Source organism: Cetorhinus maximus, chromosome 19, assembly GCF_964194155.1.
Source record: "Cetorhinus maximus chromosome 19, sCetMax3.hap1.1, whole genome shotgun sequence".
In the NCBI taxonomy this organism is placed as follows: domain Eukaryota; kingdom Metazoa; phylum Chordata; class Chondrichthyes; order Lamniformes; family Cetorhinidae; genus Cetorhinus; species Cetorhinus maximus.
This window is the reverse complement of record NC_135897.1, coordinates 92,153,203-92,168,004: the sequence shown is the minus strand read 5'-3', so window position 1 is coordinate 92,168,004 and position 14,802 is coordinate 92,153,203. Positions and strand designations below refer to the sequence as shown.

Genomic DNA, 14,802 nt, shown 5'->3' with positions numbered 1-14,802 from the left:
ACTATCCACAACACCTCCAATCTTAGTGTCACCAGCAAACTTGCTGATCCAATTTACCACATTATCATCCAGATCATTGATATAGACAACAAACAACAATGGTCCCAGTACAGATCCCTGAGGCACACCACTAGTCACAGGCCACAGATAAGTAAAGGTATCAGGGAACATGCAGCAAATGTGGGCAAATGGAGTTAGGTCACTGATCAGTCATGATCTGATTGAATGTTGGAACAGTCCTCAAGGAGCTGAATGGCCTCCTTCTGTTCCTAATGTAACACCGAGCCAAAGACCAGGCCACAAACTCCAAGAGGCATAATTACAGTCTGGTGCAAAACTACCTTTAACAGGTTCTATCTTAGTGTCAGATTTTATACTGTGACCAGGTCCTGCTTGCAGACAAAAGCACAATTCTCCATTTTGTGTGTGTGTCTGTGTGTGTGTGTGTGTGTGTCTGTGGGTCTGTGTGTGTGTATGTGTGTATGTGTGTGTGTCTGTGTGTGTGTCTGTGGGTCTGTGTGTGTGTGTGTGTGTGTGTCTGTGTGTGTGTGTGTGTGTGTGTGGTTCTGTGTGTGTGTGTCTGTGTGAAGAAGTATGTGAGATCTTATGGTGCAATGGGAAACTACTGCAGTACTTTGCAGAGCATAATCATGGACCAATCCAATGGAAGTCCGTGATCATCAACGCTCCCCTAGAGCTTGGGACCTGAAGGAGGAGGAGGATGTTGAGGCATATGTTGGGTTGTTGTGACACGTGTCTGCTTCTTTTCCCAGCTGATAGCTTCCAACACAGAAGGCAGCAGCAGTCCCAGTGAAGTGCTCGTGTGTATCACCAATCCTGACCAACCGGGACCTCCATCCACGCCTTACGTCATTGGCCAGCCGCTATCTCACAGCCTTCATCTGAAGTGGGGTACGTCCACACCTCCCCATCTATCTTTCTGCAGTGCTCTTTGTGTTGTTGAGTAATCCGACTGTTGGTTCCATGCCATCTGGCCAGCATGAGCCCAGGTTGGAATTAGACAGCACAGAAGGAGGCCATTCAGCCCATTGCTCTTCAATAGACCCATCCAATAAATCCAATGCTCCCATCTCTTTCCACACAGACCTACATTTTTTTTTCCCTTTCAAGTGTTTTTCCGATTCCCCTTTGAAAGTTTATGTCGAATCTGCTTCCGCCGCATTCCAGATCTCTACATCTCACTGCGTTTATTTACTAATTATCTTAAATTTCTGTCCTCTGCTTTCTGACCTTCCTGCCACTGGGAGTAGTTCTTCCGCTATTTACCCTATCAAAGCCCCTCCTTTCAATTTTCAACACCTCGATTCAATTTCCCCTGTAACTTTCTCTCTTGTCTTTGAAGGACAATCCTAACTTCTCCAGTCCCTCTACATAAGTGAAGTCCCTCATTCCACAAGAGGGGTGTCCAAGATTACAGCCAATACAGTGACCTAAGCTCCTGTTCAGAAACTCCCCCACCTCCCTGCCTTCATGCCCGATGCCTCTAGATACAAAACCAACTCATTCTATTCGTTTTTTCTATTACACAGAGCGTATAGCACAGAATCAAGGCCATTCAGTCCAACTGGTCTATGCTGGTGTTTGTACTACACATGAGCTTCCTCCCAATCGAATTGCCTCTTCCCAACTTGCCTCCCAAATCTCTCCCGTCCCTTTGGCCAGGATTTTCCCGTCGGCGAGCGGGGGGGGAGGGGGTGGGGCCCGCTCACCGATGCCTAAAATGACGCGCGGTGACATTGGGAGGAACTCCCGACATCACCGTGCCCCATTTCAATGATCAGGTAGGCGGGGGCGCAGCAAAATCAGCTGTGCGCCCATTGAGGCCATTGACAGAGTCATTGAAGTAATTAATGGACCTGCCCGTCCAGCCTTAAGGTTGGCGGGCAGGCCGGGAGCCCTGGCGGGAATTAGAAAAAACATGAAACCTCATCCACGGGCGGGAAGAGGCTTCATGTAGGTTTTTAAAAATTTAATTTAAGTGTTTTTAAAGGTGATGGACATGTCCAAACTCGTGTGACAGTGTCACATGGGGGGTACATGTCAGGGAATTTTTTCTTCTATTTTTAATATTTTTTGACAGTACAGCCGATCTCCCTGAGGCTGCACTTAGCCTCAAGGAGATGAGTGCGCTCTATCGTGCGCATGCGTGAAAGAGCGTACTCTCGGGTTTAGGGATAAACACCCCCACCCCGCACAGGGAGCGCACAGCGCTTCCATGCGGACGTCACGCTGGGTGGGCCTTAATTGGCCCACCCATGTAAAATGGCGCCTCGCCCCCAATTGGGGGCGCCGATCGAAGGCGGGTCTTCGCACGCCCGCTCTTCAATTTCTGCCCCCGACAGGGGGGCGGGGGGAATCCTGGCCTATGTGTACCCACCAAGCCTCACTACAAATCCACCAATTCTCTCTGCTTCAATCAGTCCACATTTTCACATTTCACTGGAAAGAAATTCCTTTTAAGATTCTTTACTCGATTTAACTTGTATTCGTGCCCTCCTGTTCTGGACTTCCCCCCCACAAGTGGATCCATTTCTACGTCTACCCTATCAAATCCCTTCATGATTTTAAAGTCTTCTATCAGATTTCCTCTTGGTTTTCAGTTTTTGCTCGCTGACCTACATTGGCTTCTGGTCCACTTTTAAAATTCTCATCTTTTTATTCAAATCCCTCCATACACTTGCCCCTTTCCTGTCTTTCTAATCCCCTCAGGCCCTAGAACCCTCTGAGATCTCTGCACTCCTCCAGTTCTGGCCCCTTGTGAATCCCCCCCATACCACTCACTCCACCATTGGTGATCATGCCTTCAGCTGCCTGGGACTAAGCTCTGGAATTCCCTCCCTAAACCTCTCTCCCCTCCTTTAAGGTGCTTCTTAAAACCTACCTGTTTGACTAAGCTTTTGGTTGCCTTCACCTCATATGTTCTTCCAGGACTCAGTGTCAAATATTGTTTGACTTATGCCCCCGTGAAGCACCTCGAGATGCGTTACTACATTAAAGACACTATATAAATGCATGTCGTTGTTGTAAAGAGATCCATCATTAAATGTTTATCTAACACAATCTCCAATGTTTACAGACCCCCCAGAAGACAATGGTGGATCAGAAATTCTCAAGTATCTGCTGGAGATTTCTGAGGGGAGTTCTGAAGGTAAGTTTCATCAGCAGCAATCTTTTATTTTCCCTCACTTTTTTAACCATCCCCTTTCCTGATGGCATTGCACGTTCCCAGGAGATTGGACTCTGTAACCCTCCAGGGGACCTGTCCATGTACAAGCCCAGACAGAATAACCACAGGTCACTTAACGCAGATGCAGTATGTTGGGAACACCTGGCTTCATGTAGCGCCATTCCCAGATAAAGCATGTTGGGAACATGGGACTGAGATGAGGAGAAGTTCCTTCAATCAGACCGTTGTGAATCTTTGGAATTCTCTACCCCAGAGGGGGTTGTGGATGCTCAGTCAGTGACTACGTTCAAGACTGAGATGGATAGTTGGGCACAAAGGGAATCACGCAGATAGTGAGGGAAAGTGGAGGGTTTTTTTTTTATTAGTTCATGGGATGTGGGTGTCACTGGCTAAGCCATCATTTATTGCCCATTCCTAATTGCCCTTGTTTATGTAACTGACTCTATGGGTCTGGAGTCACATGTAGGCCAGACCAGGTAAGGATGGACAAGATTCCCTTCAAGATGGGTTTTTATGACAATTAGCGATGGTTTCATGGTCATTTTAATTCCATGCCATGCCAATTTAATACCATGGTGGGATTTGAACCTGGGTCCCCCTGGAATACTACCCCAATGACAATACCACTATGCCACCGCCTCCCATTGAAGTTGAAGTAGAAGATCAGCCATGACCTTAATGAAGGGTGGAGCATGTTCGAGGGGCTGAACAGCCTACCCCTGCTCCTATTTCTTATGTAACACCTGGCTCCAAATCCCTTCATTCCCAAGTGCAGTGTGTTGGGAACAGCCACACCACATTCCACTATCCCCAAGCCCAGTGGGCAGAATTTTACATTTCCCCCCACCGGTGGGTTTGTACGTAGAGAGTGAGCGTAACAATTGTCCGATGGCCTTCTTGACAGATTCCCTCCCGCCCTGACTTTTCTGCAGTTTTACTCTGGGATGGGTGAAGCCTGCCCTCCCCTGCCACCATTGAGACCCTTAAGTGGCCAATTATTAACCTGTTTCCTTCCCAGCCTCAATTTTCAGGCCGGGTGGGAGGAATTCTGGGTATGGGAGAAGCCCGAAAATAAATCTGGTTCAGGCATTAGGCGGGAAGGTGGGGTGGGGGGGCGCTTCCATCAGTAGCCCCTTTATAACCTCGGACCCCCGCCCCCCTTTTAAGGGGTAACTGCAGGACCTCCCTCCCCACCACGTCCCCCCTGGCCGGCATCTCCCCCAATTCCCCACTTCCCACCCACCCCCCCCCAACCCCGGCCTCCCTTAGCCTCCCTTTGAGACCCCCAAAACTCACCTGTTGCTGGAACCCCAGACTTGGCTCTGGGGACTGCTTGCAGTCCCAGTCCTGGCCACTGCATCTTCAGGCGCTGCACGGACTAGATAGCTGTTGGCCAATCAGATTGACTCTAAGGCGGGACTTCCTCCCGCGTGACGGTGGGGGGAGGGGAAGTCCCTTCCCTGCCAATGAGCGTTTGTTGTTTGGTGAAATGGCTGTGGGGCAGGCAGTGTTGGTGGGGATGCGTTCCCCGCCAACTCTTTGGATGGTGGATAGGGAAATCCCGCCATCCTATAAGTCCTGGCCAGCATGTTGAGAACGCCCAGTCCCATATCCTGATAGTCCCAACAAACACAGTGTATTGGGAATAGCAGGCTTCAAATCCAGGTATCCCCAGCTACAGTGTATTGGGTTTGACCCCTAAGAGTAGCCCTCAGGTGAGATACCGTTTGGGTCCTAATTCCTCACAAAGCATTAGGAATAACACTGGCCTGCACAATACCTCGGGCCAGGGACAGTACTGAGTGCTTGACCCTTGTGTGTTTGTGCATTGTAGCTGCATTGAGCTGCACTGGTTTGTTAACATTCTGCATTGAAATGAAACGTCAGTGGTGCCTGAATCACAGAATGACAGAATTGTTACAATGCAAAAGGAGGCCATTCAGCCCATCATGTCTGCACTGACTCTCTGAATGAGCATTTCGCCTCGTGCCATTCTCCTGCTTCCTCCCCGTAACCCTGCACATAGTTTCTTTGAAAATAATCACCTAATTCCCTCTTGAATGCCTCGATTGAATCTGCCTCCGCCACACTGTCAGGTGGTGCATTCCTGACCCTATCCGCTTGCTGTGTGTAAAAGTTTTTTCTCATATTGTTTTTGCTCCTTTTACTAATTACCTTAATTCTGTGCACTCTAATCCTCAATCCTTCTGCCAACGGGGTGAGTTTCTCCCTATCGACTCTGTCCAGGCCCCTCCTCTTGCTCCTCTTCTCTCCAGGGAAAAGAGTCCCAACTTTTCCAATCTACCTTCATAACTGAAGTTTCGCATCCCTGGAATCATTCTCGTGAACTCCTTCTGCACTCTCTCCACATCCTCCCTAAAATGTGGTGCCCAAAACTGTACACAGAACTCCAACTGAGGTCTAACCAGTGTCTTATACAAGCTCAACATAACTTCCTTGCTCTTGTACTCTATGTCCCTCTTAATAAAGCCTTGGATACTATATGCTTTATTAACTGCTCTCTCCACCTGTCCTGCTACCTTCTATGACTTATACACAAATACAGACAGATCCTTCTGCTCATGCACCCCCTATAGAGTTGTACCCTTTATTTTATATTGTCTCTCCATGTCTTTCCTGCCAAAATGCATGAACTCTCATTTCTCCACATTGAACTTCACCTATCCACCCACTCCGCCAACTTTTCTATGTCCTTTTGAAGTTCTACACTGTCCTCCTCACAGTTTACAATGCTTCCAAGTTTTGTATCATCTGCAAATTTTGATTTCTTTTCCCTGTACACCAAGTTCTAGATCAATTATATATATTGGAAAAGCAAGGGTCCCAACACTGGCCCCTGGGGAACTCCACTACAAACCTTCCTCCAGCCTGAGAAACATCCATTACCCATTACACCCTTGTTTCCTGCCACTCAGCCAATTTCACATCCATGTTGCTACTGTCACTTTTATTCCAGGAGTTACAATTTTTCTCACAAGTCTGTTGTGTGGCACTGTGTCAAATGTGTTTTGGAAGTCCGTGCACACCACATCACATGAGAGCATGGCCCTCATCAACCCCCTGTTACCTCTTCAAAAAACAATGATTTTCCCTTGAGAATCCCCCATTCGCTCACATTTGTCCACGTGACAATTAATTTCTGTCCCAAATTATAGTTTCTAGAAGTTTCCCCACAACCGAAGTTACACGGACTGGTCTGTAGTTGCTGGGCTTATCCTTACCCACTTTTTGAACAAAGGTGCAATTTGCCAGTGCTCTGGCACCTCCCCTGAATCTGAGGAAGATTGGAAAGTTATGGCCAGTGCCTCCGCAACTTCTACTCTCACTTCCCTCAGTGTCCTTGAATGCATCTCATCCGGTCCCGGTGCCTTATCAACTTTAAAGTTTAAAGACGGCCTATCCGATACCTCCTCTCTATCAGTTTAAAACTTCTCTAGTGTTTGAATTTTCTCCTCTTTTCACCTTGGCCTGAGTAGCGTCTCCTTCCTTGGTAAAGACATTCATTTAATATCTCAGCCTTGCCCCCTGCCTCCCTATGTAAATCCCCCTTTTTGCTCCCTGGTCCTCCTTTTACAAACCTCTTACTATTAATCTGCCTGTAGAAGACTTTGGTATCTCCCTTTTATGTTAGCTGCCAGCCTCTTTTCATGCTCTGCCTTTGCTTCTCTTATTTGCTTTTTTCACCTCCCCCTCTGAACCTTCTACATTCAGCCTGGTTCTCGGTTGTATTTTCTACCTGACGCCTGTCGTAAACATACTTTTATCTCCTTTATCTTAATTTCTACCACTGGTGATTCGAAGAGGCCTCGTCCTACGGTGTTGAGTCTTTCTTTCAATATCCTTTCACAGGAAGCCAGTGGGAGGTGGTGTACAGCGGATCAGCCAATGAGACCGTCTGCCATGAGCTGAAGCCAGGCACTTTGTACAGGTTCAGGGTCTGCTGTATCAGCACTGGGGGCCACAGTCAGGTACAACAACAACTTGCATTTATATAACACCTTTAATGTCGGAAGCGCATCCCAAGGCAACGTCACAGGAGTGTTACCACATTGACTTTGGCACTTAAGAAGATATTAGCCAAAGAGGTAGTCTTTAAGAAAGACGGAAGGGGAGGCGGAGAGGTTTAGGGATGGGAATTCCAGAGGTTATGGCCCAGGCAGCTTGAAGGCACAGCCACCCATGGCGGAGCGGTGGAAACTGGAGGATTTGAAAAATTGGAGGGGTGCAGGGACCTCAAAGGTGACATTGCTTTCCTAAACATTCCACTGTGGCCGTGAATATGTTCTGCGGCCCTGAGACCTTTAAGCAGTCTCGCGGAGAGTGAAGGCCGCAGAGTTCCTCTTGAGATCTTTCCCCTCCATTGCTCTGTCCATGAGATCCCATGGAGAATCTCTGCGGAATTTCTTCATCAATGAGGAGCACTGGGCCCCAGGAGGATGGGAAGAGGGTGTTACTATCCTGTTGCTGCTTCCTGTCCCTGGTACATCTTGTTCAGACGGGTAGCAGGTGAGGGTCAGAATTGGTTTTGACTTTTGTGGTGTTGCAAAGAGTGGAAATCTCCCTGACTCTCTCACTCTCTCCCTGGGCTAAAAGCGCAATATGTGGTGACTTGGTTGCTGAATTCAACATGTAAATGAAAACAAATGAATACATGTCTACAGTGCCCTTTATAACCTTAGGGCATCCCAAAGTGCCTTACAGACTGTGAATTACTTCTGGAAGTGTCAGTGCTGTTGTAATGCGCCGAGCACGACAGACAAATTGCTGTTTGTGGGATCTTGCTGTGCGCAGTGAGATAATCACCAGGTAACTGGCTCTTTTCAACAACGTTAGCTGGGACCCAGGGCACCGGGGGGAAACTCCCTTCAAGATCATGTCAAGGCATCTTTTAGACCCACCCATGAGGGAAGACACACTTGGGGTGTGGGCATTTGCTGGGCATTTGTTGCCCATCCCTGGTCGCTTGTGAGAAGGTGGTGATGAACTGTTGCCTCTCTCTCCATTAAACCGCTGCAGTCCGTGTGCTGGAGGTGGCTCCCGCAGCGCTGTTAGGGAGGGAGTTCCAGGGTTTCAAGCCAGTGAGAGTACGGGGCGCCATGGCCCCCACTCTCACCTCCACCCCCCACGACTACAATATCGGCCGGAGGGGGTGGGGGAGACCTCCCGTGATCCCGACGGCTGCCCTGCAGCAATCTGACGCAGGGAGCAGCGTTAATTCCACCCCTCTGTCTGGAGAAAGTGCCGCACGGGAGAGCCAATCGGATGACCGGCAGCTCTTGTCGTCTCAGCGCCACCAGCCGGGAGTGGTGCCCAGCTGCTGGGCCAACAGCCAATGCCAGTGAAGAGGGGTCTGGCGTATCGCCGGAGAGCTAGGCTAGCAGGCCCCAGTGAGCGAGGCGGGGAGTCTGCTTCGGGAGACCAGGCGGGAGGGTAAAGAGGGGGAGTATGACCTTGGAGTGGGGGCAGGGGGAGAGGGAGAGCATGAGGGTATCTCCGATTGGCCCAAATGAATTGTCGTCCCCCCCCCCCCCCCCCCCCACCCCCCACACCCCTGACCCTTGCCTGACACTGTCCGCGCAGCTAAAGCCGCTGAGCTCCAGCAAGGCATGGATTAAATACCAGCCAGGGAGGGCATGAGGCCCGTTAAGTGGCCATTGATTGGCCACCTAAAGGCCTGAACAGGCCAAGGGCAGGAGCACCTTCCGACATCTCCCAGAAAAATATCAGACAGACAGGTCAGGGCTGGGTGGGTAGGCAGCGGGCAGCCTCACCCGCTGCATTTTACTAGCCTCCCGTCATCAGTCCCACTGGCTGGGGGTGCGGTGGGGGGGGTGCGGGGGGTGGTGGTAAAACCTAGCCCAACATCCCATACCATGTGACTCTGGTAACTGGTCAAACTTCAACTGGTCCATTTCACTGGAAAGAATTAGCATGTGCCTCACACAAGGGTAGCATTTCTCGAAACCCCGTGCCAGTCACAATGGCATTCAGCCTTTGCTGATGACTGTTCAGTAAAACATCTGCTGATGATTTTGTCTGTAAATAATTTAAAACGGCTCACTAATAACCTCATCAGTACAGATTCATTTCGTTCCAAATTGTGAAACTGCGCTCCCCACTGAATTGGAAAAAAAAAAGTTGATGACCAGTCATTCAATAGGCAATCGTTGTACAGGTTTACATAGACTAATTTACAGCACAGAAACAGGCCATTCAGCCTCAATGATCTCTGCTGGCGTTTATGCTTTTGACAAACTTCCTCCCACTCCTCTCTATCTAAGTCTACCAACGTACCCTTCCAGTCCTTCCTCCCTTGTGTCTATCTAGGGCAAAATGTTCGGAAAACTCTCAACTCCGCACACTCAACTCAGGAGAAAATGCCCCGAACAGTCGAATGTTTGTTGCTGCGGGGGGGGTGGGGGGGGTAGGTGTCAACTGGATTTGGGCCCACAACCTCCAGAGAGAATTCGGAAGGAGCCACAGGGGCTGACTGGTGCAGGGGCGGGCTGTTTAAAAGGCTTGCCTCGGTTCTTTGGAACTTCGTCCCAGTTGTTAAACAAAAAATCAGTACAACAAAAAATAGCCCTTGAGCCCTCACACTCCTAAAACACCGCCCACCACCCGCCCCCCACCTCAACCCCACACACTTCCCATGCTCCATCCATGCCCCCACCCATCCCATGTTCCCTCATACCCTCCATGCCAACTCACCCGGTATCCACCATGGACAGACTTCAAGAGCCATGGTGGGATGAAATAAAATGAAGTTCTACGGACTTCACTATAACAATAAAAAATGACTCTCATTGATAGAAGTCATTTAATAAGTACATTTAAATCCCTTAAATTACTTCAAGGGTCAATTTACAGATCCCCCACTGTTACAGTGATCTAATCCTATAATGATGACCCTCAGGTTTATGTCAACAACCATCTACTAAATTTGCCAGCACTGATTGTTTTACAACTGCAAACGGTTTTTTTTTCCAAGATTGAAAGATGGCTTGATTGTTCCACAGACCTTGCCAATTTTACATCAATTCATTTCCACTCTTAACTCTTAAGGGATACCTTGACTTCTCCCAAAGGGTTACCTGACCTCTTTCAAAGGGTACTTGACCTCTCCCAAAAGGACAGGGACACAGGACTTAGGAGCAGGAGTAGGCCATTCAGCCCTTCTAGCCTGCTCTGTCATTCAGTAAGATCATGGCTGATCTGGTTGTGGTCTTAGCTCCACTTTGCCATCTGCCCCCCACCCCCCCGTGACCCTTGAACCCCTTGTCAATCAAAAATCTGTCTAACTCGACCTTGTATAAATTCACTGACCCGGCCTCCACTGCTCTCTGAGGAAAAGAATTCCACAGACTAACCTCCCTCTGGGAGAAAAACATTCTCCTCGTCTCCGTCTTAAACGGCAGATCTCTTATTTTTAAACCGTGCGCCCTAGTTCTAGAGTCTCCCACAAGTGAAAATATGATCCCAGTATCTACCTCCAACAAACCTCAGTAGGTTTTGAACTTTTTCTCCAATGCCTGATGCCCGTGAGTCATGTTTTGGAAATCCCTGTGGTGAAATTGCTTCAGTTTGACCAGTTGCACTTTCACATGTGCTGCTGCCTCTGTGAACTGTGGGTGTGTGAGAAACACCCTGCCCCCATTTCCCACCCTCCTACAAGCGAAAACGGTGAGTGTTGGGCTTGGGGGGGGTGGGTGTTGGGGGGGCGGTGGGCGTCAGGGCTTCCAGTTGGGGGGGGCGGTGGGCGTCAGGGCTTCCAGTTTCCGGGCTCCAACGCCATTCCGGCTCATCCTCGGAGCCCTTCCGGCTTTGTGAAAATTCAGGCCCTAGTTTCCACTTCAATGTATCTATTCGATTCACCTTAACCGCTCCTTGTGGTAGTGAGTTCCACATTCTCACCACTCCCTGGGTCAATAGGTTTCTCTGGAATTCCTTATTAATGACCATCTTACATTTATGGTCCCTGTTTCTGGTCTCCTCCGCAAGCGAACGCATCTTCTCTGTGTCTGCCCAATCAAGCACCTGCATAATTGTGAAGACCACTCTCAGCTCACCCCTCAGCATTCTCTCTTCTAGAGTAAAGACTCCCAGCCTGTCCTGTCTTTCCTGTGAAGTATACCGTCTCAGTTCTGGTACTATCCTTGTCAATCATTTTTTACATGTTTCCCAGCGCCTCTATATCCTTTTTCTGTAACACGGAGATTGAAACCGTTCACAATCCTCCCAAGTGTGGCCTAACCAATGTTCTACTGAAGTTTATCACAACTTCTCTGCTTGTCATTGTTTTTTTTCCCTCTCGCAATGAGCAACACTGCTTGGTTTGTGATTTATTTTTTTTAAATGGAATTTCACTGAGTATTTGCGTCATCTCAGCTGACCTCTGCCAGCATTGCTGATGGTGATGGTGAGCTGGACTGTTTTACACTGGCAGCAGCCCCACTCACTGCATTTGCTATGTACCAGGCAATCTCACATGGCTGTCCTCCAGATCAGTCAAGGACATACAGGCTGAATGTTTCACCAAGGCAGGTGGTGGAAGATATCACTTGAGCATATTACCCCGAGCGTTATGTGGCATTTGACATGTTTCAAGTGCCAATGACGATATAACCCCCAAAACTGGGATATTTAGGCCATCAGTTCGCACCCAAAAAAACAAAACCAAATGTGTTCCTAGATAACAATGAGTGGGGGGAGAAGGTTTAAAACACAATGGTCTTTTCCAATTCACTTCAGAGGAACTGTCTTAAGGGAGGTGATGTGTCACTGAATTGGAATTGTGGTAAACTGGGCAAACAGACCAATTTCAGTAAAAGGCACATCCTGCAGTTAATTAAAAACTAATTGCTGATTCTGAGGGAAGCTGTAAATGCTTGTTCTCTTTTGGAGATACTTAATTATAAAGGTCAGATTAAAAACCAGCGGGGATTGGCTGTCTTCCTGCTTTCCATGGGATGTGGGTGTCGCTGGCAAGGCCAGCATTTGTTGCCCATCCCTAATTGCCCTTGAACTGAGTGCCTTGCTTGGCCACTTCAGAGGGCAGTTAAGGATCAACCACATTGCTGTGGGGTCTGGAGTCACATGTTGACCAGACCAGGTAAGGCTTGGCAGATTTAGGGCTTTTACAACAATTGATGCTGATGGTGATTCAGTTAATTGAATTTAAATTCCACCAGTTGCCAAGGTGAGATTTGAACCCATGGCCTCAGGGCATTAGCTTGGGCCTCTGGATTACTAGTCCAGTGACATTACCACTACACCGCCATCTCTCCCCATTCTTCCTCTTTCTTTAAATGTTACTTCCTCATTGGTCGGTTCTGTAGCTGTTCAGATGTGCTTGGTTAGCAGTGTTATGAAAGTTGCACATGATTCAGTGTGGATCAAGTGTGACAGGTGCCCTGGGATCCCTGTAGACAGACTTGACGCGGAGACAGACGCAACACAACAACAACTTATACTTATATAGCACCCTTAACCTAATGAAATGTCCCAAGGTGCTTCACAGGAGCATTATGAAACAAAGTATGACTCTGAGCCCCATGAGGTATTGAGGCAGATAACCAAAAGCTTTGTTAAAGAGTCAGGATTTAAGGAGTATCGTAAAGGAAGAAAGCGAGGCGGAGAGGTGAAGGGAGGGAACTCCAGAGATTAGTTCCCATGCAGCTGAAGGCGTGGCCATCAAAGGTGGAGGAAATTAGGAATGCAAAAAAAAGGCCAGAATTAGAGGAGCGCAGATATCTCAGAGGATTGTGAGGCTGGAGGCTATTACAGAGATGGGGAGGGGGCGAGGCTGTGGAGGGGTTTGTAAACAGGGATGAGACTGGGAGCGCTAGGTCAGTGAGCGCAGTGTGATCGGTGAGTGGGACTTGGTGTGAGTTCGAACCTACACAGTGGATCTTTGGATGAGCTCTAGTTTGTGGATCGTAGACCGTGGGAGGCTGACCAGGGGCACATTGGAATAGTTGAGTCTAGAGGTAACGGAGGCTGGAATGAGAGTTTCAGCAGCAGGTGAGCTGAGATGGGGTGAATTTGGGCAATGTCATGAAGGTGGCAATAGTCAATCTCAGTGATTGCGCGAATATGAGGTTGGAAACTCATCTCGCGATTAAATGTGGCACCAAGGGTGCAAACAGACTGGGGTGAGGGGTGGAGTTGATAGCTAGGGAATGGAGTTTGTTGCAGGGTTCGAAAACAATGGCTTCAGTTTTCCTAATATTTCATTGGAATTTCATTAAGGTGGAAAAATCGGTGTCTGGGCAGAAAATGGATACCCGGGCTGATTGACAGGCTGGTAGGTAGATTATAGATACATGGATAGATAAACAGATAGATATACGCATACACACCGACACTCATTTATTCTGTTGAAGCGATATTCTGCAAAATTGCTCCCCAAAACCCTTGAAATGTAAATTGAGGGGGGGGATTCTTTGGTAAGTGAAGAAGAAACGTCCAAACTATGAGTTCAGAAGTGTTTGATATTTGAGTAAAGGGTATTCAGTACAGGAGAAACTGACCCACTGTCAGCTCTAGCCTTGATATAGTTGATGGATTCTTTCCACAGTTTTGCCCCCAAGGTAACTGGCTATGTCTTCTCTCCTGCTCTCTTTACACGCTCTAGTGCTCAGATAGTCTATCCGTTCGCACGCAGAGTATTGCACCCGGCTTGTGTCAACCACCAAGGCTTGTGGGAAAACCGAAACACAAAGAGTTCCAGATACAGTGGGGTAAGTGTCACAGCTCCTGCCTGGACATTTCTGCAGTCGGTGTCTCTTGAGTTAGTAAATCAGCAGCTTGCTTTCAGGGTCAAGTATTCTAGTCAATGAACTTACATTTTTTGCAACACCTTTGAGACCTCAGGATGTCTGAGTGCTTCACAGCCGATTACATACTTTATAAAGTCTACTCCCTGTTCCGATAGGTAATGAGTCAGCCCATCTGTGCACAGCAAGCTCCCACAAACAGCAATTAACATCTGTTAATGACCAGATAACCTGCGATGTGGTGCTGTTGGTTGAGCGGTGAACTTTGGCTAGGACACTGGGGATATGCCCCTGCTCTTCTCTCGGTACCACCATTTACATCCACCTGAGGGGGCGGGCAGCACTTCAGCTTAATGTTTATCTGGAAGATGGTACCTCTGACAGTGCAGCAGTCCCTCGGTACTGGCACTGGGAGTATCAGCCTGGTTAATGTGCTCAAGTCTCTGGGGTGGAATTTAAACCCCAAGGACCTTTTGAGACATGGACATGAGTGTTACTCAGTGAGCCAAAGTTGAGACCTAAAGATGTGAAAGTTCCACAATAGAAAACGTCAGGAGGCTGGACAACTCCATTGTTCTTTGATTCAGCTCAAATCCATTTGTCTGTAACAAAAACAGAAACTGCTGGAAATATTCAGTGGGTCAGGTAGCATCTGTGGAGAGGGAACCTCAGGCTGACCCTCCCAGTGTAATCCTGGGGGTGTCGGTGGTGCCATCTTTTAGATGAAAGGTTAAACTGTGGCCCCCATCTGCTCCCTCACCACCCAAAGAAGAACAGGGGACTTCTTCCCGATGC

The 14,802-nt window shown here is 48.4% G+C and overlaps 1 protein-coding gene across 1 annotated transcript in view; it reads left to right on the top strand.

Moving 5' to 3' along the window:
* fndc3ba (fibronectin type III domain containing 3Ba) overlaps positions 1 to 14,802 on the top strand; it is a 285,397-nt gene that overhangs the window by 185,958 nt on the left and 84,637 nt on the right. Inside the window, exons 12-15 of the mRNA XM_078564466.1 lie at positions 774 to 912; positions 3,098 to 3,169; positions 7,079 to 7,197; positions 13,866 to 13,971. Of these exons, the coding sequence (XP_078420592.1) occupies positions 774 to 912; positions 3,098 to 3,169; positions 7,079 to 7,197; positions 13,866 to 13,971 (436 nt within the window). The remainder of the gene's footprint in view (positions 1 to 773; positions 913 to 3,097; positions 3,170 to 7,078; positions 7,198 to 13,865; positions 13,972 to 14,802) is intronic.